This window comes from Sander vitreus, chromosome 10 (genome assembly GCF_031162955.1).
Source record: "Sander vitreus isolate 19-12246 chromosome 10, sanVit1, whole genome shotgun sequence".
NCBI classification, from domain to species: Eukaryota; Metazoa; Chordata; class Actinopteri; order Perciformes; family Percidae; genus Sander; species Sander vitreus.
Genome location: NC_135864.1, coordinates 11,773,738 through 11,801,615, shown reverse-complemented (window position 1 = coordinate 11,801,615; position 27,878 = coordinate 11,773,738). Strand labels below are relative to the sequence as shown.

At 40.7% G+C, this 27,878-nt stretch overlaps 1 protein-coding gene across 2 annotated transcripts; it reads right to left on the bottom strand.

Annotated features, from left to right (window-relative positions):
* Positions 1-139: 139 nt before the first annotated feature.
* LOC144524172 (ATP-binding cassette sub-family C member 5) lies at positions 140-27,878 on the bottom strand. Of its 2 annotated transcripts, XM_078260247.1 has the most exons (29): positions 27,536-27,878; positions 25,193-25,378; positions 23,775-23,930; positions 19,732-19,879; positions 18,557-18,790; positions 18,026-18,199; positions 17,147-17,294; positions 15,814-15,957; positions 14,999-15,111; positions 13,963-14,313; positions 13,310-13,381; positions 13,018-13,142; positions 12,851-12,923; positions 12,475-12,678; positions 12,185-12,310; positions 11,791-11,902; positions 11,498-11,682; positions 10,960-11,106; positions 9,800-9,929; positions 9,276-9,429; positions 6,476-6,604; positions 6,095-6,281; positions 5,252-5,341; positions 4,720-4,912; positions 4,440-4,599; positions 3,363-3,441; positions 3,138-3,251; positions 2,574-2,738; positions 140-1,391 (listed from the first exon to the last, which is right to left on the bottom strand). In XM_078260247.1, exons 2-29 carry the CDS (start codon positions 25,369-25,371, stop codon positions 1,299-1,301), a joined length of 4,185 nt encoding a protein of 1,394 aa, XP_078116373.1. In that variant the 5' UTR covers positions 25,372-25,378; positions 27,536-27,878; the 3' UTR covers positions 140-1,298. The 2 variants fall into 2 exon arrangements, with proteins under 2 accessions (XP_078116373.1, XP_078116374.1); XM_078260248.1 differs by lacking the exons at positions 25,193-25,378; positions 27,536-27,878 and adding an exon at positions 23,462-23,580 and having other exon boundaries at positions 23,775-23,798.

Sequence of the window (27,878 nt, the reverse complement as noted above, 5' to 3'; positions counted from 1 at the left end):
TACGTGTCTTAAGCCACAAAAGGCTTTATACTATGTTTTTTAACATATGCAGTAGTGCATTTTTGAGACCTGTACTGTCTTTGATGTGTACAGAGTTCCCCTTTAACATGTACAATAGCTAAGACTGGACATCAGCATATTAAATATATTTTTGTATTTATTCATTGAAAAACAAGAGCCTTAATAACAAAAGTCAAACATTTAAAATAAAGATTACAATCTCAAGTGTACAAAGGCAATCCTGAAAATGTATCAATGCAATAGAAATATATTGCACTCTTCATGATTGTTCAACACAAACTTGATTATAAGGCAGAAGTTTACAATCCCCAACTTTTGTAAAAACACATTTGAAGACACATCTTATGCTGATCAGTTTCAGCTTTGTTGCACATTACATACTGTACCATGGTTTAAAATCTAATTGCAACTGCATAAAGTACTTTGCTCAACTCCAGAATTACCTTGCTGGTAAAAAAAAATAAAAAATACATTACCATCTGTATAAAATGTGCAGATTTTAAACTCCAGCATTTGGATTTAAAGAAAACTTCGGCTCATTCAAAAACACGTTACTTGCATGCAGTCTGCAAAAAAGCATACTTACATGGCTAACTCCATTATACAGTATCATCTGAAAATGTTTACAGCTCTAGGCACATATTGCATCTGCAATGCATCACTGAAATGACTGCATTATAACATCAAACTAGATGCATATAACATAAAAAGAAAACCATTGAAATATTTTAGCATATTCTGGAAAGTGCATAATGAAAATAGATTAATAGGTGATTTATTTAAGGTATACTGTAAGGTATACTGTATTGAATAATCATACATAAAAGTAATACATTCTTAACAGTAAATTCCTGCACTCTGAGGTCTTAGTTATGGAAATAAAATTACTAAAACTAATTTGTAGTCTCACTGATCAGAGAAAAAGGAAGAGAAAAAGGAAGCCCCACATGTCCACATCAGTTATAAAGTGCTATTGTCAAAGGCAATGCTCTGTTTCAGTACCAAATAACTCAGCAAAGAGCAAGAGTCTGTTACGTGTCCCTTTGCATAGTGAGATTTGATGTGTCCTTCAGAAATGTGGTCCCTGGGTCTTTGGTTTGGAAATAAACAGACAATGCTACAAGGATCAGCCATCACAATAGCCCCTGTATTTTTTAACACATCACTTTCACACTAAGGCAGGACTGAGTCCATTGTGTTTTTTTGTGCATTTCAGGTATTCCACTGAATATTTTGAGGCGTTAGCGCTCACATCCAAAGTTCAGCTCCACAGTCTTTTATCTGCTTTGGTTTTCTGATGCTTCTATCAGGGCTCTAAATCTTGAGTTTTCATCTGCCAGCAAGGCAGTGGGACTGTCAAACTCCAAAATCTATGAGAATGAAAAGAATAAAACAGTGATCAGTACCAGCATAGAACATATACAATCAGAGGTTCAACCTAACGGATCTCTTAAAGGAACTTTACACTGAAATGTTGACGCTGTTGATGTGACTCAAACTATTAGACATTTTTTCTGCTGTATTGGATATCTTATACGACAGTCAGACAAGATCGGAGATGATATACAACAAATTAAAAGCTTGATTCAAAAGCTGTCATGGCTACATAGTTAACACCATAGCATATTAAGCTGCGCACCATTAAAGGGGAATATGTGCTTAATGCAATCTGTAAGAAGTAATAGACCATTGAGGACAACCTAATAATAACAAAATAATTCAACTTCATTAATGTCTGTGGAGAACCTGCCTTTTCACTGGCACCCGGAATGAGAAAGGTTTCATGGTCACAAATTAAGGGTTATTCACACCATGAATCTTGTCAATCCCGATGCATCCATCATGTTTTCCTCCAAACTCTACACACAAATGGATCCTTTGATAGAGAGGTAAGGCTCAGACACACCGACCAGACGGCCGACCCTCGGCAGAAAAGGCAGTTGGACTGATCAGTCTCCCCGAGTTGGTCAAAAAAGTGCCTCGGGAACACACCAAAGCGACGAGACGTAATACGTCTCCATAACAGCAGGGGGCGCTAATCTGTATTGTCGCCCCAAAAATGAAAACCGGCAGCTGATTGGACGAACGCGTCACGTGGGTCTGGTTTCTCCGGAAATTCAAAGACAGACTGTCACGGCGGCTTGTTCAGAATACGATCTCATATTGTACTAAAATAGTTCACCAAAACGTGTTTCTGAAAACATTTTAAGCGAGAAATAGGCCATGCAGTTGCTGAATCTGTCTTCCTTTCAGATCAACAAAGGTCAGTTTAAAAGATTTTCGTCAGATTTTGAGAGACTCTAGTCACGCTCATCCCATGGTTAAGGGGTGTCATTGAAGCTTGTAATCATTCGTGTGCATTCCATGTTCACTACTTGCATCAAATGTCAGCTTGAACACAAGACAATCTAAGTAAAATATCCAATCCATCACCTCAAAGGGAGCAATTCACACAGTTAATCAGGGGTGTTTCAATTTGGGAATGAGTTTCAACCAAGGGTCCGTATGGTGCAATCATGCAATCAGTCATGTGGCCTTTACTGTATACACACCTGGCCGTTGTCCAGAACCATGACCCTGCTGCAGCTCATCACTGTGTTGAGACGATGGGCAATGATGAGGGTGGTGCAGCTGCCAAACGCACAACGAATGGTCTTCTGGATGAGACGATCTGTCTCATTGTCGATGGCTGCTGTTGCCTCGTCCAATATAAGAATCTAAAAAAAAAAAAACAGCAAATAGTTACAGAGATAACAACAAAGAAGTTGAGACAGAAACAACAAACCAGAGATTACATTAAAGACATGGTAATGGTGCCTGTGTTTGCTGTATAAATGTAGCATTATATAATATTATTAACACAAAATTAGAAAAAACATCACATACTGTATGCTGCTTGTGCGGTTCATGCTGAGATGCAGTTCCGATGTGTACCACTAGATGGCAGTGTTATCTCATGCAGGGAAACATGCACATTGACAATTCTACGATATTGGGAGGTTGTGTTTTCTTTTTAATAAAACTGAGGAGAATCTCTTACTTGAGCTGCTATCCTTATCCATGTCAAACAATGTTCCACATGTAAATGTGAACTAGCAGTATTATACAACCAGCACCTTGCTGTTGCGCAGCAGAGCTCTGGCCACACAGAGTAGCTGTCGTTCTCCCACTGAGAAGTTCTCTCCGTTCTCTGTCACCTCTGAGTGGAGCGAATGAGGCAGCTGGCTGATCTGAAGAAAGCCAAAGGGGTGTACAGAGGTATAAGGATGAATGTTGGGGGCTTATTCTATTCAAGTAATGCATCATAATGTGTTAAGGTGTTGAACCATCTTGTCACTTACCATCTCTTTTATATGTGTCTTCTCAAGAGCTTCCCATATCTGGGAGTCAGAGTGTTGATCCCACGGGTCTAAATTGGTCCTAGTGGGAAAAAAGACATAATAGTGATTTTCATTAATTGGATTAAACATTATGCCAATTTCACATTAAGAGAAGAAGTATAGTATAGTAAACTACATATACTACACTCCTTCCCCTCAGCTGACAAAAGTAAATTTTCATTTGAGGCGGAGGTAATCAGCATCCATAAAGCAACTGTTTGCTCTTTTTTAAATAAAATTAATGCTGATGTTTTGGTTTTTGAAACAGTCTTGCCTGTCAAATTTAGCGTGTCTGTTCTTTCACTTCTTACTGCCTCGCACCATTTTTGTTTCTGTTATGATGTCCCTCTGGTGCGGCTTTACATTCACACTAATAGACACAGAGTCTATATAATATTTGGTACCAGAATTAAACATATTTAGAAAACCATTTCAAGGCAAGTAGGGGGATCTAGGTATGTGTTTAAACATGATCACAGATACAGAGGTGCAATTATGCTCAGTTTTTATGTAAAAAATATATTGGAGCTTTAAACAGGCAGGTTGACTAAAGGCACTTCACTGTTGAGTATCCACTTTATGGGAAGGAAGTGTTATACATATGTAAAGACTGCTGATCCAGTTTGACATTGTTGCATCACTAGACACTGGGGGATTTTCCATTAGAGCAGTTGTTTAATGGTTGAGGGCTATTTGTTTCTCATTCATTCCCTCTGCTCAGTTTTTTTCTTTTACATTTTGTAAAGCTGGAACAATGCATAAGTTACATAGCTTGGTAAGTAATTATCGGCAACACTTTACTTGAAGTTTTATACATAAGAGCGTCATGACACAGTCATGACACATGGAACCTAACCCTAACCATAACCATAACCATAACTTGTCATGACAAAACCGAATGACACTTACTAAAAAAGCGTTATGTCATAAACATTTATGACTTGTTTATAATGTTTTATGACACGTTCATGACAGTGTCACGTCACTCTTATGCAGAAAACTACAAGTAAAGTGTATCCTAATTATCATTCGGAATACCTGACTGTCCCGATGAAGAGCACCGGCTCTTGAGGAATGATGGCTAGCTTGCTCCGTAGGTCATCCAGACCAATCTGTGCAATATTGGTTCCGTCAATGATAATCGAGCCTCCAGTCAGCTCCACAAGTCTGAACATAGCTACACCCAGAGAGGACTTTCCTGCAAACATGTACAGAAAAGATACTGCATGAAGAAATGTGTGTATTTGTTAAAAAAAAAAAGATGTGAAAACAGGCTGAAAATACTGCTGGCTGGGGAACAGAAATGGGTCACTTGTACCTGAACCTGTACGGCCAACAATGCCGATGGACTCTTCAGGCAGAATGGTGAAGGACAGATTTTTAAGCACAAGTGGCAGATCATCACGATAACGCATCTCCACATCCTGGAAGGTGATGTTTCCTTGCTGAGGCCAAGAGGGGGCAGGAGCATCTGCCTCAGGACTTTGACGGGGTGCTTCACTCTCTAGAGACTGAAATAAGGAGCGGAGATGGTATCTGGTATAAATCTCTAAATCTCTGTGGAGGTGCAAGCCCCCTGACTGATTCGTAGTGATTTTCTCTCTATGAGCTTTTCTTTGAAAAGAAAAGAAAAAGTTGAGTTGATATTTGTATCTTTGCAGTTTGATGGCTGTTGGGTAAAACAAACACATCTGGACATGCCAACTGCCCATAAATTCAGCTGCTGTTATTCTGGGCTGGTCTGCGTTTGATGGGGAGATTCTAGAAGGGTCCAAGTCTATTTGATCATGTACAATTTGCCTGAGTGCCACATAATCCACCTTCCTCACTGTGTTAATCAATGCTCTTACCTTTATATAATGATTGATCCTCTCAACTGATGTAAACCGAGCTTCAGTCTCTGTGAGCAGCCGCGTGGTAAACTGCAACAAGCCGGTCAGCTGGAGGTAAAAGAAAAAGCAGAGAGAGGTGGAAGGTTAACACTGTTGCAACAATTACTATGAAACACGTGGTATTTACCATGTGCTGCTCCCCTTCAATGAACAGTAAAACAATCAAAAGAATTACAGCCAAATAAACAGATTGGCTGATATGGCTCCAAAAAATAATAATAATAAAACCATAGATTGGACACATAATATATTCTAAGACAGGCTGTGGGAGTCGCTTGCATGTATACATTACTTTCATGCATTCCCCTCCAAAAAGAAAATGAGGGCGGCTGAATATGTAAATAACATGATGTTTTTTTAAAGTGAGACTACAGTATGTAACTTCTGCTGAACAACAGCCACTTTTGAATGCTAAACAAACGGTATTCTAAGCTACTGTTTAGCTAAATGCTGTAATACTATAAAGGGCACTTTTATAGCAGCTGTTAAAAACAAAAGGGGCTTTACTTTGCCATATTTCTTCTTTTTTTTAGGGCTTTTTATTGCCTATTTTTATTAGAGCAGCTGTAGAATGACAGGAAAAGGGTGAGAGAGAGAGCGGGGATGACATGCAGCAAAGGCCTGCCGGTCAGATTCAAACCTGAGCCACTGCCAAGGACTCAGCCTAAATGTGGCGTATGCTCTACCGGGTGAGCGTCACATTTATAATCCTGTCTGCAGCCTCAGACTACCCTCTTTTCAACCTTTCAAGACTACTCGGGCTGCCAGTGTCTGTGTAACTACATATGTTTTTTTACAAACCTGCACTGCGTACGATATGGCGAGGCCTGCATAGGCTGGAGGTATCTGATTGTGCATGAAGACAATGCAAAGGGCTACACCAGTGATAAGAAAGATGCTGACGAGGTCCAGGCGAACAGCCAGCCAACGCATAGCGCAGCTGAAGAGGTAGTTGGAGGCCTGGCTGTTGTCGAGTAATTCCTGATATCTGGAAAAAGAGAGATAAACCCATTTCAACCAGAGCAAAAGCAAGAATAACTCCACCCTGCCATGCTTGCAGAGAGGAAGATTTCTGTTATAAGGTTTGGTGTATTTACTAACCGAGGAGTAAACTGAAAAACTACAAAGAGAGATTAAATAAGTTTAACGATCTCCATCTCTGACAGGCATCATTAAACTCACCTTTGGAGGAAGTCGTGCCCTCTTCCATAGGCGTGGATTGTGGAGAGTCCCTGAAGACTGCTGGTGATGTGAGAGGTGAGTGGTGATTGGCTGATGTTCTCCAGGTGCTTCAGCTCGCGAATCAAAACCCTGGAAATAGAGAAAGATAATCTTTTACATTGAACTTCCTACTAAAGGAATTTATTTAATAATATCGCTATTTTGTAAATATGTGATTAAAAATTATTAAATACAGATGTTTGCAAAATGTTAATATCTTTTAGACCTCTGTTTTTCTAGTGTCTATAACCTGATTCATATTTTGATGATTGAAAGGTATACTGTCTTAAATTATTTATTCTTATTTACAGGCAGACATAAATTAACTCCAGATATTCATTCCAATTAAAGTTGTTTTTGTAACCCTAAATGGTTGTGGAAAAAAAATCCCAATCAGGCAAGTTAGCAGCACTGCAGAACTGGAAAGCCTCCACTTAGGTTTGCCTCATTTGAATGAAAATGGTAGGGTATTGTGTGCAAATATGCTCTGGCATGTGAGGAGCAAATCTTTTATATAAATACATTACATTGGAAAACCCAATGAGCAACACTTTACTCCTACTATAAGCTACAGCAAGCCCTGTAAAATTCAGTATGACGTGATGTACAAACCTTTGTGAAGGTAATTTGGGTCTGATTTTAAGATCTAAAGTTTCACATTTTGGTCAAACTGATATTGCTGCCTTCAACCACCTATTTATTAAGTAAGATACTGGAAAGAGCACAGACATTACACCTGTATAAGGGAGGCACCACTAAAGAATGAAGGAATGGAAAATGCATCAGCTCTAATGATGCAGTTGTGTGGCAGACAGGTAATGATGACACGGAGGAGAGAGAGAGGGATATGGTCACCTGTTTTCCTGACAGAGCTCCGGTCGCTTCCCGCTATGTGATGCATGTGCAATATTATAAGCACCATCTCACACAGATGGCCATACAATTGGTAGCCAGAGAGACACCAGACTCAACGGAGTTGTGTGAACGAGAGAGGTTTATTGACTGAAAGAGAGAGGGGGGTGTCTTTCTACTTTTAGACACCAAGATAGAATGGATGATGCATGTGAATTACAAATCTCCTATGAATCATTTGGTTTTCTCAGAAAAGCCCAGAAGAGAGGGGGAAATAACATGACTTCCTCACTTGGAGGATGTGATCCAGACAAACATGTTTATGCCCAGGGCTATTTCATTTCAGAATTCAATAAAAGCTGCTTTAGAAGTGGGTAATTTCTATGGGAGATCCAGTTTGATGTAACATCTATACATATCCTGGGATGTCACAACTTTGTAAGATATAGTATTTCATTATTTTAAAGTGTTGCCAAGGGTGATCACTACCTTTTGGTAACAGCTGGGGATCATCTCTTCCTCTTGGTTCTTGTGTGCTTAATAGTCTATCAAAGTTCAACATTAATTCCACTTGCATTGCCTACAAGTGTCTCTTAAAAGATAAATTAAGATATTTTATAACTAAATTGATCCCTCAGGAGACAAACTGGTATCAGATCTGATTAAAGAAGTCAAGAATTACAGTTTATGTGCAGGCAAGATATTAAGTGGTTCATATCTGCACAAGGGAAGAGGACGCTGTGTATGATTTGGGAGCAGGTTTCCCCCAAAATCTCGCTTTGCCACACAAATATCATACATTTAATTTGTCATTACTTATGATGGAAAGCTACAAATGTACTGTTTGTATGTATAATAACATTAAACACATAGATTTTGCTTTTGTACTTTCTGGCTTTACACCAACACAACAATAACAGTGAGAATCACGTTGTTCTTGATCTCTTAGATACAGGAAAGATACTGTGGTTATTTCCCAAAATACCAGCGAGCTGTTGTTCCCCACAGTGAATCCACCTTTATTGCACAATTGCTGCAAAACTGTAAATAATGACTAAAGCAGAGTCATCACATAATTCAGGGCACTCCTGCAACATTTGCTGCAACAGAAGCTGTGAAAAATGTAATCAATGACCAATAACACTCCCATACTTGCAGATAAAGATTATCACTGCACCTCTTCCACTGTTATTTACCTTCAGTACCCTCCAATACAAGTTACTGATTAGAATAGGTATGAATCACCTAATTCATAATTATTATGGGTTGTGCTGCCATGTATGCTGTTGCTTGTACAAGACAATATACAAAACAATACAAAGCTAATCACATTCACCACATGCTCCAAGCCCCCTTTAACTGGCAGCATTGTTTGTTCATGAGACTTGTTTTAATTTAACATTTAATCAAATGTCTCTTAGTAAAGTAAATAATGGACACTCACAGTGCTAAAATCAAACCAAATAACCCCTTTACAGCAGAAGCTGTCAGAAAAAAACAATAAACCCACTGTAGACTACAAGATGCATCTAACAGCTTAAGACCTAGATATGTGTCTCAGGACTTGGTGGAGAACTAAAAATGACTCCAAACAAATGCAAATGTCGCTCTGTGTCTGCTGGCAATTGTTTGCTTACACATCCATCCTATTAACTTTATGAGCCAGTGTGTTATGTGTCAGCTCATTTTGATGTTTTCTGCCCCTAGTGGACAAAAATCAACAAATGCAGCTTTAAGTCACTAGTTGCCACTTAAAGTAACTTTGAACACTTGTTGCTTATTAATCACCTGTAGCCGGTAACACTGCTCAGATGGCTCTGAGGGAGATGAAGTGTAATGTGCAGTCTGTTTGAATCTCAGGCTCAATACTAAATAGCAATGACAACAACAGGAGTAATGAGAGTCTGACCTGCAGATACAGTTGACAATGTAGAGGAAGGCTCCCAGTGGCAAGATGCAGATCAGGAACCAGGGGAAGACGAGTCCCATCATCCCGAAGCAAAACAGCACCAGGGTCAGGTTCTGCAGCAGCATCTCAGCTTGCATGGTGAGACGTACATCAACTATGGAGAGGAGACATATTGTAAATGAAACACACTGTGTGGTGTTGGATCCATCTCTATATGTGAAGAAAACCTTCTCTTTGTGTCCCCCTAAGTGTCGTTTAGTGTTTTGTGTTCCCCAAAGAGAGAAAGAGACACATAGGAGTATACAAAAATATTATACGTACTGTAGAAACAAAACCAACCATCCAAAAAAACAGCAACCCACGAAATCAACATGCAAAGACACCAGTAAAGTAGATAAGCGAAGCAAAATACTCCATGTGAAACCACACTGTGTCTTGACAGTACACTTTGTCAACCAGGGCGACTTCACTGACTGAGAGCTCTCTTGGGGGAAGGGTCACAGTCAAGACAAATCAAGTCTCACCCTCATCCATGTCTCTGGAGAAGCGGGTCAGGATACGACCCAGAGGTGTTGTATCAAAAAAGTGCATGGGGCTGAGGAGGAGCCGGGAGAACAGCTTGTCGTGGAGCACGGAGGCAGCCTTTATCGTACACTGTCAACACAAACAACAGTCGTGGTTGAACATGAGACCTGACATGAAAACAAACAACTTTAAGAAACATATGGAAAGAATCACGGCTTGGATAAACAGACGGTTGGAAGGAAATCATCTGTCAATGTGCTCAGCCTCAAACGCAAAAACACACAATGGATAACTACAGTGGCACTAATATGTTGCCTGTACAGTTGAAATTGGTACTTCACCATATGCTAAGCATGTGCACTGTGGTGGGTAGTTATTTTTTTCCTCGCACAAGGCAAGCTGTCAAATCTTCATTTATAATGAGTTTCTGGGAGGCATGACATAAAGGTCATGACCTAATGAGCAAGAGACATTTCACCAATAGGACAGAAATTACATGTGGCAGCAGAGAACAAATTAATTCTATTAATGGAATATTCAACACTCCCAAAGATCTCATCACAGCTAGGGGTAAAGAAAGATTAGCCATCTTTGAAAAATTAGCAATTTCAAGTGGCACACATTAACGTGGGGACCTAACCTCTGCAATGCAGTGTCAGGATGGGTTAGCTTGAAAAAGAGGCACACCCGAAGGGGCACTGACACACACACACACACACACACACACACACACACACACACACACACACACACACACACACACACACACACACACACACACACATCCTTCCTTTCGCTTTGCCTCTTTGTCTCTCTTGCACAAACACACACACACACACACACACACACACACACACACACACACACACACACACACACACACACACACAGTGTTAAGTGTAAAGCTGTACGACATGGCAGTAGCGGACAGATAAATGGATTTGGCCTACAGGCATTTTCAATTATACCACTCGAAGTATGAGAGCATGAAAAAATGACAATAAAGACAATTATGGAGGAGCAATGCTTAACTGTACACCACTGATATACTGTATCAACTTTTAATATTCCTTTTCAACACCACTATGTTTCAAAGTTCATCAGTGGTTGATTAGACAAAGCATGTGACAGAAGAAGGGGAATCTCTGAGGAAGCTTACCTTCACAAACACCAGCCCTCTTATTGTCTTCAGCAGCAAAGCAGCTCCCATGGAAACAATGTAAACAGTTGAATAGTACTGAATGTGAGGGTTGAGTCTCATGCTGTTGCTCGCCATCGTTTCATTCACCAAGATTATTGATGTGTTCTGAGGGCAGATAGAGCAACAAATTACCAAAAAAAAAAATCATATTTCTCCCCATGTAGGAATTTTGCCTCTAATGAAACTGAGAAAAGCATACTTTGGAATAAAAAAAGTACATGAAAATCAGTCACTTCAATGATGTTTACCATTCCGAGCACATTTCTCAATAGCAGCCAACGCCTGCTTTGCTGCACATCTGTTTCTTCACTGCTCATGCTTGTTTTTAATTAAGTTTACCATAGTGCCGTTACTTTTTTAATCATGCACATTCAGATTAATGCTCAGTCTGCTGCCACAACTCACTGAAGCATAGTAGTTATCTTTCTTTTGGGAGCTAAATACACACTAAAAAGAGGCGTCTATTATAGTAAAGCAGAATCGTCTCCAAACTCACCCCTTTGCCCTGCTTGATCCAGTAGCTTAGCCACCAGTTACTGAAAGCTATGCTGCCTGTGGTGGAGAGGAAGAGGAAGATGTTGATGATTAAGATGATTGGACCGCCTGCTGCTTTGATGTAGGCACCATACACAGACCAGGCGACTGCACCAGAGCCCTTCTCCTCAGCTTTCATCAGTCGTTCTGAATAAAAGATGCAAGAAAGAAGTTACATGTTAACCATTCTCAAGGAAAATAAGCGTTTAGCATTTATTCTACATGTGGAGCATGAGAAGTGGCAGGGTCTCTCACCTCCTTTCTTGCTTTCCACCTTTGGTCCAACCTTGGCAACATCAACAGCACTGTCAGCCTTTTCTGCACCTGCTATCCGCTGTTTGTTTTTTAAATTCTCTTTCACCAGATTCTAGGAGACAAAAAGGTAAGGTAAGAAAGTGAGCTTTCAAACATGACAGAAATCACAGCAGCTGTAACAACAACACACTACAAGTCATTTAAACAGAGATACTGGTGAGTCTTTAGCAGCTCACCAGTAAATCAATGCATGCATAAATAATGAAAAGCCATGTATACATTAACATTTCCAGATATTGGGCCTGCCTTTCTGGGCTTCTGAATTATTCAGCTGATGTTCAATGTTTTTGTGCAGTCGGGGTAAAGATGCCTTACTCAAAAGAACTGGCCTTACCTCCTGTAACGTGCTGTTGAATAGGCTGGCATAGTCACGCTCTTTACCCATTAGCTGAGCATGGGTGCCATGCTCGGCAATCTGCCCGTCCTTCATCAGAATAATGTTGTCACACTCAGACAGATACTAGAAAAGAAAAAGAAAAACAGAGGAAAACTTTAATCTGTTAATATTTACACGATGCTGAAACTACAAAATGTACGTACATACGTTCGTTTGTATGCTTTGGGAAAAATACACATTTTGAATGAAAATTTGGTATCGCTAGAAATTTTCAGACAGTCCCTTACCTGCAGCTGGTGGGTTACAAAGAGCACTGTCTTGCCTTTGGCGACACCCCTGATAGCTTTATGGAAGACGTGGTTACCCACACGAGCATCAACAGCGCTGAGAGGGTCATCCAGGAGAAGTATGGGCCGCTCACTGTAGAGGGCACGTGCCAGGCTCACTCTCTGACGCTGCCCTCCACTCAGGTTGGCACCTCTCTCTCCAATCTAGAAAGAGAAAGTAAACAAACAAAGCTCCATTAAAAAAAACTCTCCTCTAGTTGTGGTTGCACTAAATTGCAAACAGTCACATACAGTTACATACAGTAAAACTGCTGCACACGTAATTTCAGCATAGACTAAGAGTAAAGAAGAAAAAATCATCAACTTCAACAGATACCTCAGTCATATCTCCATATGGAAGCTCTGCAAGGTCTGGGAGAAGGCAGCAGGCTTCCAGGACAGCATTATATCTGATAAGGAAAGATGTTGAATTAGGGATACTGCAAGTTTCAACCTTTATTGCGTTTGTTCTTCATAACATCATGATCCTGTAGCTCATCTTACTTTTCTAAGTCATACTCGTTTCCAAACAAGATATTCTCCTTCAGTGACTCATTGAGGATCCAGGCTTGTTGTGGAACGTAAGCGAAGCCACCACTGACAGCTACATTACCCTCTAACAGGGTCATCTGCAAAACAAAACCAGACGGCTGGAAGCAGAGAAAACCCTCGAAACATTCCTTTTCAAATTGTGGGTCGTTGTGTGGCATGGGGTAAAAATAAAAGTTACAGAAAGACCATTGTTGTTGTTGTTGTTATTGATGTCTATGCTGTTTAAAGGGAACAACAATCTTACCTGTCCCAGTAGAGCAGACAGAAGGGAGCTTTTTCCACTACCGACACCTCCACAGATCCCAACCAGTGAACCCTAGAAAAGGGATAAAAACAGTGGCATTGTGGGAATTACATGAAGCAGGCAAAGGTTTGTCCAACGCCTTAAGCGTGATTTATGCTTCTGCGTAAAATCTACACTGTGGCTACGTACTTAGGTACACAACCCTACACCGTAGCTTGACGTGCACCTCTCGAAATATGTAACAACACGTCGCGGCGACGCATGTCTTTTGGCGGTGGCTTGGTAGCGTTGCATTTCCCCTGACTCATTTCCTGGTTCTCCTTCTCCATAAACAACATGAAATCAAGGAGAGGGTTAACTTTTCCTGCTACAGATTTCTCACCGTGATCAGAAAACACAGGGGAGACACTTTGTTTCTCTCACTATGACTCTAGAGTCGCTACTCGCTCCGAAGATAATTAGCATCACTCTCTCACTTTCCCTCGCTCTACCACACACTCACCACACACACACACATGCCGGCTAGACGCACACACCAACGCACAAGTATAAACTTCAGGCCACTTATGTAGGCTACGGTGAAAGCTCTGCATGGAGCCGCCGCAGAACCATAAATTACGCTTCAATCCACTTAATGCATATGTTTGTGTTACCGTCTTAATGCGTTGGTCAATGCGGTGCAGGGTCTTGTGCAGTGGAGGTCGCATGCTTTGAGTGGAGGAGATGGTACTTTGTTGACTCTCCTGTTCCATATTTGTGAGGAGACTTTGTGCGTTGGGACCTTCCTTGTTTACTTTGCCGTCCTCTGTGGAAATGTCCAGGCTGAGCTTCTCCCTGCGCAGCACACGCATTATTCCTCCTCGCTTCTTGGGACGTGGGTTAGGTTTTGCAGGTGGAGAGCGTGCCTTTTCCCAAGCCAGTGTTGCATCCTGAAATTCCACTGCATTGCTAGGATCCTCCATTTTGACCAAGACAACCTCTCTGTCATCAATCATAAAGAGCCTCTGTGGAGACAGACACAATGGGTTAATTTATGCAACATTTGATTTTCACCACACAATTATTTTTTTAAATGTGTGCTTGCAAAAAGACAATTGACTACTTTTTCTTTTGTGTATGATGAAAATAAATTAATGAAAACAAGCTCAAGGTTTCTGCCTATGCTTATGTTAAAGCAAAATATTGTTTAAACGTGGTTTAACATACTTGAGGTTGTGCTATGTTACGAGACATGTATTACTCATCCTTGTGCATTGTATTGTATTACTCAGCCTTGCCTTGCCAGTTCTTCCTGTCCTCATTACTTTGCAATGCATTAGAGTAAAAATGACACAGAATGCCTCAAGCCTTTTGGTGCATCCTTGGCAGAAACGCTTGCTTACTTAACCCTAGCTGGCTCTGTGAAACCATCTCTCACTAACATGCGACTTTTGTGTTTGAAATACAGTATGTCAAAAATGTCAGTATTGGGTGTGGGCAGGTGTGTTTTTAGCATCAACAGAGGCACCTTTTGATTGGCTCTGAGAATTGTAAAACCTGCTTGCACTGCCATACCGTATCCATAGTTAAAACTTAAACTGGGCGTTTTAAATGACATACTGTACGTACCAGCTTTGTTTTAAATAAAAGCAATTTAGGTGGCTCTGTGACAGAGATGATTGACAGACTTTGACAGTTTATATTTCTTACCTGAAATCTTTTGACTGCAACAGCACCCTCCGACAGTGACCTCACAGCTAGTGGTGTGACTTTCAGGGAAAAGGTCATGGAGTTGAAAACTGCAACCACAGTGAAAGCCTGAGGTAGGATGAGATAGAGACAGTTATTCACAAAAATGTTTACCTGAGGCTACACCTGACTTTAAAATCGATAAATGCTCATAATAGCTGGGGCCTTTCACATCAACGTAAATAATCTTTTTTTATATAACTAATATAATTTTGGTAGAACTTAATGGTTAGCAAAAACGTATACCAAGCATGTTTCCAGTGAAGACACATTAAAGATGCACCATGAGTTCCTGCATGGTTTCAGCGCGATTTCATTTTTGTCTCAAATCGTAGGCATCTTTCCTTGATCCGCTAGCTTCCTGCCCCCTGAATACACTGTGAAAAAGCCCGGTCTCGGGAGACAACACAGGGGTCGTAAACGTCAAACAAACACTAGAGGCACAGGCTGCACACCAAAATACAACAAACCACGTTCCAGCACTACCGACAAGATGGTTGGGGGAGAGGGTGCTTTTAGAGCAGCAGCCTTCATTTTTGTGAAAAAGACGCACTAACCCATACCCCCTCCCCCAACCATCTTGTAGGTGATTGGCTGGAACGTGGTTTGTGTATTCAGGAGGCAGGCAGCTAGCGGATCAAGGAGAGATGCCTACGATTTGAGACAAAAATGAAATCGCACTGAAACCATGCAGGAACTCATGGTGCACCTTTAATCCAAAATGAAAATATGCAGTGAACATGGTGACTATAGGTTTCCATATCTAAATACCTGAGCTGCAGTAAGGTCATTGCCCAAAGCCATATGTAGGGTGAAAGTGCACACACATGCTATCACCAGGACGACGGGAGCCACACCCACTGTGAGGCTCTGGATGACCCCAGCTCTCTCCAGTATCCCCCTCTCTTCTGATCGCACCTCTGTTGAGGAGATAAGAGAGAGAGAGATGATAAAAAGGCAAAGATGTGCAAAAAGAGAGAGAAAATGAAGTTAGGGTTGAGTGACTTCCAAAGGGTTCTCCAGTGAACATTCAATCAACGACACCATAAGAGTCTCTAACCAGTATACAGTGGGTAGACAGAAATAGATACAAGAGGGAGGACGAGGGCCCCACATCCATACGTGGTATGAAAAGGGCTTCAAAACCTGCTGAACCTTGATAACTGCACTGGTCTAATGCCCAAATCCTGCCCCCCTTCCTCCATATTTGTATCTCCCAAATGCACACCGCTAGCTGCTTTGTTCACCCAGTTCACTGGGTGCAAATACTGGAACAAAAAGCTTGTGCATCTTTAATTCAGACCCAGCAGCACTGTGTGTGAAATATGAGAACTCCCTCCTCCTGGTACATGTTATTCTCCATGGGATTTGCTTTGGATGTTATGTGTGTTTCTGCGTGGATTACAAAGCGAATGTCACACGCCCCGGGCAAAAACACTATGATCATCAATTTAACAACAATAGTAATTGAAGGGAATGACACTGTAACTCTTAGAACTCATTGGCCATTAAATTGAATGGGATTAATTATCATTATAATAGGTAATCAAAGGACAGCAGTGAAAACGAGCCCCACCTGGCTAATTTGAAGCATGATTAAAAATGGCAAATGATTTTGATCCACAACCTACAGTACAGGAGGGCCTCATGAGAAAAGGCCATTGCTAATTCATGGATAAGTAGAGCAGCCTTGACAGTCATTCAAGGTATCATAAGGCCCCAAACCTTGCAAATTAACCCTGAAGCCAAGGGATTCACACTAGCCTGGATTATAGAGGATGGAACAGGGTAAGATTTAAACGGCGTAAGCTAATGAAAATGGATTTAGGGTCAGGGTTATCTTGCCAGAACACAAAGAGGATAAGTCTAATTTCAGATGATAAACTGGCCATTTTGTTTCTCATTTGCCACAGTGACAGGTGTACAAATGCAGTGACCCTTTACTCTGGGTGAATAACAATTTGGGAATAACAAGCCTAATAAAGCACTTAATTGCATAAAGTTTGCATCTCTAGAAAGCTACCCTGTCCTAACCACAAACACAAAATGGGCAGTGTATTATGAGATATATATATATATGAGTCATTGGGGATCATGACAGCCACTCACTGTGAATATTCTGTGCAAAGGCTTCTTCCCAGCAATACATCTTGATGAACTTTATGTAGCCCAAGATCTCGTTCATCAACCTCACGCGCCGGTCAGTCACCGCCACACACTTTGTGCGGAAATATGCCGTCAGTCTCGATGCAAGCATCTGTCCAGACAGGAAAAGAGGAAATGATGACAAGAGAAATAAGTGGCAGCAGAGGAAATGAAAGCAGACACAATCACATTAGCTGTGCTGCAGGCCTGTCCGGGCGACCGGAGTGATAAATGCCTTTCACATCAATACCAGGGTCTCCGCCTGTCAGACTCTGACTTAGGCTGAGTGTAATTTGAAAATAACAGCTACAAAGTTGACAGAAGATTGATAGCCAAAGAGTTATGATGCTTTTAAAAAATGCTGGTTGTACTCTTCAACAGTCTAAATTAACATTGTTAAAATTAAAAATGTTACTTATGTCTTCTACCAACCAAATTTTAGAAAGTTCTCGCTCAGAAAATAATGAGTCAGCAATAAAGCAACATCTTTTAGAAATTTCTATAATGAAATTGCTTGTCACGTATGATCATAACTTTTGGTAAAACTTTTAGAAATGGTTGTAATTAAATTGCTTGTCACTGCTATAATGAGTATGATCATTACATTTTACTTTAATAAAATCTGTCATGAAACTGAATAAATCATCTGATGTTGACAGCAATTTACATTATATTAAAAACACTGACAGTCTGTGTTTGGGTGTATGTTGTTGTTTATTAATGTATTTTGCCTGCAGTAAATGTATCCTGTATTTTGTCTCTGTCTTTGTAACAACAGCATTGCACAATAGTCTCAAAACTTCCTTTCTCCCACTGTTACAGATGTTTTAGCTGAAGTCATACCATGGTAGGGTAGAAGAGGATAAAAATTGCTGACCCCAGCAAAGCTGCGGGGCCCAGGAAGTATGCAGTGTAGGACAGACCCAGTATTCCCACCAGGGGCCCCCCGGCCAGCAGGCAGCCCACTGACACTGCTTCATACAGCCGCTGGCCATCACTGGAGCAGATGTTGACCAGCTAGGTAGACAGACAGTGATTTACATTATAAATAGCATTATCAAATCTACAATAAACTAAATCTTTTCAACAAGGTGCACTGTAACCTCGCCACTAAGACTATAAAATCAATTTTTCCAAATACAAAAAATCCTTATTCCCACGTTTACTTGTTGGACAATGATTCCTCTTAAGATGTGTAATGACTAATCCTAGACTGCCTCCCCTCCCTCAGGCTATGGGATTTGTCGAGATCTAAGCAGAAATGGTGTAAGAGCAGAAATTAAATCCATCTCAATCATCTGCATGTAGTGCCCTGCAGTGGGGGGTGATTTAGTTAATTTGGAGATGAGTCCCCTCCAGGATTATATCACCTACCTCGCCTGGACTGATGTCTTTAGTGCTGCGTAGGTGGAGTATCTTGTTGAATGCAAAAGTAAGAGCTGCCCCACGGAGGCGTGCTGCAGTACGGTAGTTGACGGCCCATGTGAGCGACATACACCAGGAGCGTATCAATTCCATGAGGAAGATCCCGGCTACCAGAGAGAGGCCGTACGGTACATAGCTCACTGGGCTCTGGGAATACTCCAGCAGAGCTCGGACCAAAAGAGCCTGGGAATGGACGGGGAGAAAGGGGAAAAGAGTGTAAAGGAAGGTAAATTAAAAACAGAGAAGAGAAGAAAGAACCGAAATGAGCAGAAAACAATACAGACAAAAAGCAGGGACATGGAGAGAGATAAAGTGGGATAGGAGGAGGAGGATAAAAAGGAGAGGGTACGATTTTAATAAAAAGAGGAGCAAAGAGGAGAGAGAAAAGATCAAGTGAGTAAAATAAGCATAGACAACTGGGAAGAATGGTTAGACAGAGAGGCTGTTAATTTAAAGGCCTGATATAGATGACATGAGTAGACCAACAACATTTTGTGAGGAGTCAAATACACAAAATAAGATAAGTAAGTCCATAAATTGCAGAAAGAATATATACAACACAGGTTTGTCAGCAATGTACTAAATAAATCAGACAGGAATGTGAGACACATGCATCATTGTGTAAGAACTAAATCCAGTTAATGCTATTAGTTGCAGCTAGTAGCAAGCACATAGTGTACACATAACATCACCTCAAAATAAACAGCTTAGAGCACAAGGAACAATGGGACAGACTCATATCATAAACTGGGAATATAATTAGCCTTTGGTCTAAGGTGATTATTTAACATTTTTGATAAGGAATGTTTATAAATATCTGCACTTCTCTTTGTTGTCTCATGGCCATCTATGGGCATTATTTCGAGGGAAATTTAAAGTGTGGCACCAAAGCATGACTGGGAACAAACCAGTTTATCTATGGCATTAATATGGGTTTCACTATCTAAGGCTTTGTAATCTCCCAGTATGTTTTCATTTCAATTTCCACACCAGCGTGAAACGGGATAAAGCGATTTTCAGAAAATACACCCGGACTTGGGACTTTAAGCCAGCGACCATGCTGAAAGGCATATTAGCCAAATCAGCAGAATATAAAGGGAAAGGAGGATTTGGACAGTACTCACAGGCCCAATGAAGCCTGCCACCATTGTGAGGAGGAGGGAAAAGATGGCCACCAACATGCGGGTTTGGCAGAACCTCCAGAAGACTCTTGTCAGGGATGTCCCCTCTCGCCCTCTTCTTTTCAGCTCATCGTGCCACAAAGCTTCAAGTCTTGAACCAGAAACCAGGAGCACAAAATGATGACAAGATATATGAACTCACAGCTCAACCAAACATCATTACAATGTTATATTCATTTACTGAATGGTGACTCTAAATGATTAGTCAAAATAATGTTTCCACTCTTACACCACTCTCGCACACAGATGCTATGCAAAGCGCTGTTATAGTAACAATTAACTGTACGTAAAAATTGGCATTTTTGAAGGCTAAAATTATCATGAGTGAAAAGAATACTTCATGTTTTGCTATTTTTCCTTAAATGACGTTGATTAAAAACTATAGAGTTGCACTTCCAATTTATCAGACTGCCCGAAAGCACAATGGGGAATATAAACAGTCTGGCAGGCAATCATGGCAGTTGGAAATCACTAAAGAAAAATGAAGGATAGCGAGGCAGATAATAATGTAAAGGTGACCTACAATATACAATTATAAATGATGCATCACATAATTAGACTGAGAAAGGTATTACCAAACATGTTACCAAAGATGTGCTAATGTACTACTTTATTGTAGTATAAAGCCCCTCAAAGAGGGTAAAATATATTTTTGGCAAAATGCATCATTGCTAATGACTCTATAAAGCAGCAGCAGAGCAGCTGCAGAAAGTAATTTACGGCATAATGACTTTATTAAAAACGTATCAGAGATAGACAGAACATTAAACCAACTAGACTCTCACACAGCCTTATAATTACTACTTGAAGTCAAATGGTGTTGAATCTAAGAAATTGCAATTAATTGCAGCCCAATAGCTGCACAGAGCACAGCTTGAGTCACCGGTAATGAGACTTCTATGTGAGTAACACATTGTGTTAATTAATGCACCAAGCAAGGAACAGTCAACAATGTACGGAAAGAGCGGGAACAACATGTAGGCCCTACCTACATTATGGTAAATATTAATATACTATATACCAGTATATCCAAAGTAGGGCTGGGCAGGTATATCAACGTTTTAAATTCTATCAATATATTTTTAAATGAGATATAGAATGAGACAATTCCGTTTATATCGATATAGTTTAATGTTGCGTTACATGACCCATTTCTTCCGCAAAGCCGTTCAAGTGCATCTCTCTCACACACTCCATGTAAACCCTGGCCCCACTCTCCCGTTGCGTTTGCCTGACTCGCTCACTCACAACAGGGTCCAACAACAAGGATTACACGATGCCCAGGAGCCAGTAAAAAGTTACATCGGACCAGTAAATACAAATCGCCAGTTGCCCGATCGGGCCAGTGCTTAAAAAAGTGAGCAAGCAATGTGTGTCTACTCCACTCTCCGAGACTTCCCTCTGCTCTGTCCGTCAGCGCGAAAACAGACACAGACAGGCTTGTATACTTCATAGATAAAATGGCACTCAATCCTAAAACAACATACGAGTTGAAATGCAAAATAACATTCATTGCGTCTTGGAGAAAAACACGACTGGTTTAAGAATGATAACTTCATAATTTCAAAGATTTAAAAACTCCACGATACGTGTGTGCGTGGTAACACACATAAATGGAAATGAGAGCAACAGTGTGGGAACCAAAGGAGGAATGATTTGCTTTTAAACATGGCTGAAATGTCTCAGTCATCGTCTCAGTTTGCCAGATGGCAAGCGAAGCTGATGTTTCAAGAGTGTGTTGCCCAGGACATCGCGTTCAAGGTTCGCACCTCACTGAGCACCAACAAGTGTCAACTCTCCCAGGGTGCTTTTCCCATTCCCCCTCTCGCCATCATCCCTGCTTTTCTATTGCATAACTGTTTTTGCTATGTAAACACAAAATAAAGATCTCCCGTCTCTAGAGACTCTCCAGCGCTCATGCACACCATCGCCCACATGCACCAATGTGGTAGCTTTGTGCTCCTCTGCTGCTTCCCTATTATGTGCTCTTTAGCACACACAAAGCAGCAGCACTAAACCTCCAGGCCGCAAGCCAGAGCCTTTTAACAGAACTGGTCATTTACAACCCACACAGTTGTCACCAGATAAAAGAGTGATCTTCCTCAAATAGCCACCCTCCTCTATATTGCCAAGTCATGGTGCCATGACTTGACAGCACGTGAGTAATGGAAAAAGCATTGGTTTTCTTTTCAGTTAGCAGTAAACACTAAATGCCCCCTAATAAGCTTATTGTGAGTCTTTATTGTTCATTAATAGAATTAGTGCATTACTACAAAGCATCTCTCAGGCTGGGGTTTGGCACGCAAACTGTGACTTTTATCTCATTGTCTGCTCCAGCCTGGATCCAGTCAATGACCGCTAATAAATGTGACAGGGAGACAGTGCATCACAGGTAGAGGATTTAATGACATAGCCAATAAAGTCAGGCACTAACTCTCACTGTAATCTCTAATCCCTGCTATTCTTAGCAGACACTCATGCCAACACAACCAGTTCCTGTATTGGTAAAGAACTTGAACTTGCTCACTTGCGCAGGGAAAGCAAAGGTTTCTCAATATTTGTTCAAAAAAAGAAAAAGAATCCCTGGGTGAAAGCAAAGCAGTGTAATGCAGATCAGTTTACCTGAATATGCCCTGATACAAAAAGCTCAATTAGGTGCTTGAACATAATTTATGGGCCCTGAAAAAAGAGCAAAAAGTATCTGTTATCTGTCCTATAATCCTAAAAACACCCACCAATCACTGCCTCGCGGTCTGCTTGGGAAGAACCAATGAAATGCCTCCTTGCCCCGCTGCACCTACTCTACCCTTCCCGTGTCTGAGCCTGAGCTCAGTGTGTGTCTTCGCCTCATTGTTAACAGTAGTCTTGTTTGCTTTAAACATGATGATGATTGATTAGTAATTAAATTATTTGCAAATTAGTAGGGGGATTTACACCGCTCACTTACAAAATCAACCATGCAGATTCAATGGCTAATCCTGAGACACAAAAGATGAGTTTAATCGAGTTAGAACAAACTAACTGAAAACACAGGAGCATTCCAGCACAGGAGTGGTAGTATATATCTTGCTGTCTGAGCCTCTGAGCATATAATAAAGATGCCATGTGCAGCCCGCTGTTTGCAATATTCTATACTTTTCTTATTGTCAACAAAGGCCATAACCAACTCTACTCTATGTTAGTCGGTCTCTCAGCTCTTTTCGCCTTCCCCAGCCTGTCTGGCGCTATAACAATGTGTCACAAATATATACTTAAATATATGTTTTAGAAGACTCAGTAATATCCTAAAATAACTGGGGTCAATAGTACATTTGTTTAACATTAACAGTTGCTGTGTTGGTGTGGTAGAGAGTTATTTATGTCAGCAGTACACTGTAAATGGGATTGACTAGAAGCAAACTACAGTGCCTATGGTGTTCAGTGTTCATGGCAATGAAGAAACACGTCCCTTACTGCAATGTTGCTCATTAGTGTGTTTTTAAAAGTTTTGGGACATCAATGGAAGTCTATGGCACAGAGGAGCCTGTAGATAGCCATGCGATACTTGTAAGAATCAATTAATTGTGTGGGTTTGGTCTTTACATGGGATTTGTTTAGTGAGTGAGTATCACTACTTATCCTTTAAAGAGGAACAACACACTGAATTATCTTTTTTCAGTGTACACATAATCACCTTGACTCTTGTTGGCATATGATGTTGATGTAGATGAATTTTCCCCAACAAATTACATACAGCGTATAACAAAGCACTGCCTTTCTGCCACCGCCTTTTTCCTGCTCGAAATGATGTATCTGCTTGGATCAGAAATTTGACAATTTGCAAATAACAGATAACCACAACTAACCACAAATGACCTCACCTTTAGTCAAACCCTTTTCACGTAATGTCTCATCCCAATACTGTGTTTCAGCATCAAATAGAATTTTTCTAAACACCGCAGGGCACTTTCATCAGGCAAACCTCAGCAGTGCCATAGTTACCTCACCTTTGGCAGTTGATCTCAGAGGCTTCATGGCAAGACAGTCCCCACACATCATCTATAGACAAGCTGGATGCCTTGAAGGCCTTCAGTGCCAGTGGGGAGAGCCAGTGCAAAGTCATAAATGAGAAGAGGCCGGCGTTATCGACTGGGTGCTGGTGCCTGGAATAGAGGAGAAGATGTGGAAATGGGTGAGATGTCTAAACGTGCAGGCATACACAGAGGTGCTATGTTGGGGGAGCATAGGCCACTGAGAAAGAAGAGGCGCCTTTGCTCGGCAGTCAATGGAAGGTGAATCATGCCTGCAGTGTTTGAACAGTAATTTGCATGCTCTTCACAGAAATCTGAGAGAGCAGCGAAAAGAAAAAAAAAAAAGTTCAGGGGGCAGTCGGCATATGTTTAAACATGGTGCTGTCTATTGCTGGGGGGATGGGTTCCCATCCCTTATCATGGCCTCCTGCTACGCCTTAACTCAGCACATGAAGCAGCAAACACAACAAGTGTGGACTTTTGTGTCTATGTGTTTTTAAATGGGTATCTGTCGATGTGCCAGCCCAAAACCTCTGCCTTTATTTGGCCCAATGTCAGAGAGTTGCCACATAAACTTGAATATCATTTTATTTATCATGTATAAAGCAAGAAACAGACTACTAACAGGTAATATTCAGAAGTTATTTTTTGATAGAGAAGGGGGTTATAATTTAAGGGATAAGTTTAATTTCAAGGTTCTAGTGGTTTGCACGACTATAAAAAGTCAGTGCATTACAATCAGTGGTGTGAAATTGTGGAACGGTGTGGCTGCGTTGGCTTGGTGGGTAGAGCAGGCGCACATATACTTGGAGGTTTATGCCTTGATGCAGAGGTCCAGGGTTTGAGTACAACCTGTGATGATTTTCCTGCATGTCTTCCCCCTCTCTCTCACCTAACTGTCCTGTCAAATTAAAGCCCAAAAAAATAATAATTGTGGAATGGTCTAAAGCAATGTCCAAACATAATCCAGTTCAAAAAATGGTATGATTTTCAAAAGATATAGGAAAAGAAGGGCTTGAGGTATATATATTATAATAGATAAATGTGATAAATATAAATAAGATCTAAATATGTGGTAATAATGTATTTATATTAGAAGTTAGAGAAATGTAGTAAAATATTTTAGGGTTATTATATTATGTGCGAGTGCATGTTATTTTTATAATTTATACTCTTTATTGATCCCCAATGGGAAAATTACAATTTACCAATTCTCCAGCTACCAATCCACCTCTGTATTTTGGTCCATACAGGGACTTGAACCAGCAGCCCTCCGGTTGCCAACCCAACTCCCTACAGACTGAGCTACTGTCCCCCCCATTATTTGTGATATGTCTGAAATAAATGTCTTCATTCATTCATTCATTCATTCATTCATTCATTCATTCATTTACTTATGTGTTATCCTGAAGGGCTTTAAAAGCTGCAGGCTTTTCCGGTAGCGACCTCGACTCTTTGGCCCCCTCTCCACTGATGCCTCTGCTTCCTCATCCACTAGCTCTGGTAGCGGTTGCGGGGAGGACAGCGGCAGGCCCTCCACCCGCCCCACTGCTTCTAGTGCATCAGAGAACATGGCGGATCTTATGGAGAGAGAACAGCAAAATTATATTAATCACAAATACATTTTAGATGTGTAACAATAGCCTGCAAATATATGACTAGAGGTACTTACTTTTTTTTAAAACTTATTAGCTTCTGAAGATCTGAGATCTGATTACATTTGAATACCCCAGAGATCTGATCAGACATAATCACTGAAACTAACAATTATTTTCATTATTGATTAATCTGCTGATTATCTCTTGATTAAAAAATAATAATAAATTAATTAATTAGGGCTGCAAATTGTCAGAAAATACCGAAAAATGCCATCACCATTTCCAAGGGGCTCAAAGTGATGTTTTGAACCTGCTTGTTGTGTCCAACCAACAGTCCAAAGTCTAAAAAAACAAGCAAACCAGTGAATTGTTGCCAGTTTCTACTTGAAAAATAATTTAAATGATTCTATTCTAATTAGAATCCTTGCAGAAACGACTAAACCGATTATTCGTTTAAGCACTCTTAAAAACATTAAACATTGTCACACGGTTGCAACAATCTGAGCTGCTGCATTGGTTATACAGTTGGCTACAGTTTATTTTTTCTGAGATGCTTCAAGCTTTTTTTCTTCAAGAAAAAGACTTCCAAACTGACATTTTAGCTAAATTCTCAGTGGCAAAAGGAAGAATGAAACAGTAATCGGCCTGTTCTGTCTTTCCTCAACCCAGAAAACTATTAGAGAAGAGCAGTGTTTTGCTGAATCACCCTGTGAGACACAGATAGACTTGAGAAATCACCTTGTTCCGAGGTCAGGGCCCCTCTCTGGCATACAACTTAAGTGCTTATCTATTTAAAGACGAACTGCCAGCAGCCCCCGGAGCTCGGGAGCAGACATCTGAGCTGCCAGTGTGTCCGTACACTGTCACTGATCCCTTCTATGGCAAAGCCCCGCGTGACAAGGTCAGCCAGGCTGTGTAGGCTGCAGACTGACTGCCCAGAGAATGTGGGCAATCACGATATTTAATACAGATAGCCCAGTAGGGCCACAGAGTCACAAAACAGAAAACTGATACAATAAGTTCTGCTGAGAAATACACTGCAACAAATAGTCACTGTATATGTAAAAGTGTGATGGGAACCAAACACTGGGGTAGGCAAAGAGCATGAAAAGATGTTTTGTGGTTCCTTCTGCAGCCCTCGGTGCCTATATCATGTGAAGTTTGTCATATGGCTGTGAACGTTTCAGAGCGTTGTGATTTTTGCTTGCAAGGTTTGAATCAGTCAGTTTTGTTGTCCAAACCTGCCCAGCAAGTTGAACCAGTTGTTTTGATGAATCATTCCAAACCTGCCCACCTGGAAGTTCTTTCATTTACATAAATCATCTTTTGTTTGGTATCAATGTAGTCTCGCATTGCCAGACCTACCTCCACAGCACTAACCACATAGGTTCTTGTTGGCATATGATGTTAATGCAGGTGATTTTTCCCCAACTAAATTTATATTGTGTATAAAAAACCTGCCTTATCTGCTCAAAATTTGCTTGTATGCATCTGCTTGGATCAGAAATGTTCTCACAAATAACCTCACCTTTAGATGAACACTTTTCGTGTAATGTCTCACCCCAATACTGTGTTTTAGCATTAAACAGAGTTTTCTGAACACTGCAGGTCACTTTCATCAGACAAAAAGTGACATAATATCCACAGAAAATCGTGTGTATACCAACTGATACAGGACAAAAATACGAGGAAACAAAACTAGAATTTAGGGCAGATAAAATTAATAAGTACAGTTATGGTGCACATATTAGCAAAGGTAAATGCAAGTAAACTCAAAGATACAAATGCTTTGTTTCCCCAACATTGTTTCCAAAGATTCAAGATAAAAGATAACCAACACTGCTTCTGTCAGTAGACTCGTTTTGAAAAGGTCATAGAACATACAGTAAGACATTTCCTATTATTCTTATATGTCTTTTGCTCAAAACTTGTGACAAATACAACTTTTTGCCAACGTTTTAAACTATTCTAGCTAGAAATATTCCCTAACTGGCTGGTTAGTTTACTTCATCAATATCACTTTCACTTTGTCTCATTATCTTGACAATACATCTACTACAATAACTTTCAGCAGCAAATGAGTTGTAGTGCTGTAGTGCAAGGGTAATAGACTCAAGTTCTCATTCACAACACACTTACATTCAAGTCGGCCTGGTTTGTAGCAGTACAGATCTCTGATCTGGTGTTTATGAGCAGGAAATGCAGATGGAGATGGAGTTGACCATGTTCTCTTTTCTAAGTTTTGTCATTAAACCTTAACTTCTTTTCCACAACCACACAGACGCATCACCTCCAGCAGCGGAGCGGGGTTCAGATGAAAACACCGTCAGCAAACATGGTAGATGACGGCTCACGTGTATACGTGCAGCTTCCTCCGAGCAGTGTCTGAGTCTTGACCGTCACACGGAGCCCTACAGGGAGAGGAATTCCTGACATCACTTGAGTGGCTCCGCCAACCGGTGACGGTGCTGAACAGTCGCCG

Bases quoted from the DNA above. Each gene is read 5' to 3' on its own strand.
- LOC144524172 (XM_078260247.1), bottom strand. From the start codon at position 25,371: ATGTTCTCTGATGCACTAGAAGCAGTGGGGCGGGTGGAGGGCCTGCCG. The intron at 17,295-18,025 runs GTATGACTTCAG...CTGTCTGGACAG, and splicing joins TCCTCTTCTACCCTACCATG to ATGCTTGCATCGAGACTGAC. The intron at 3,252-3,362 runs GTAAGTGACAAG...GGCTTTCTTCAG, and splicing joins AGACACATATAAAAGAGATG to ATCAGCCAGCTGCCTCATTC.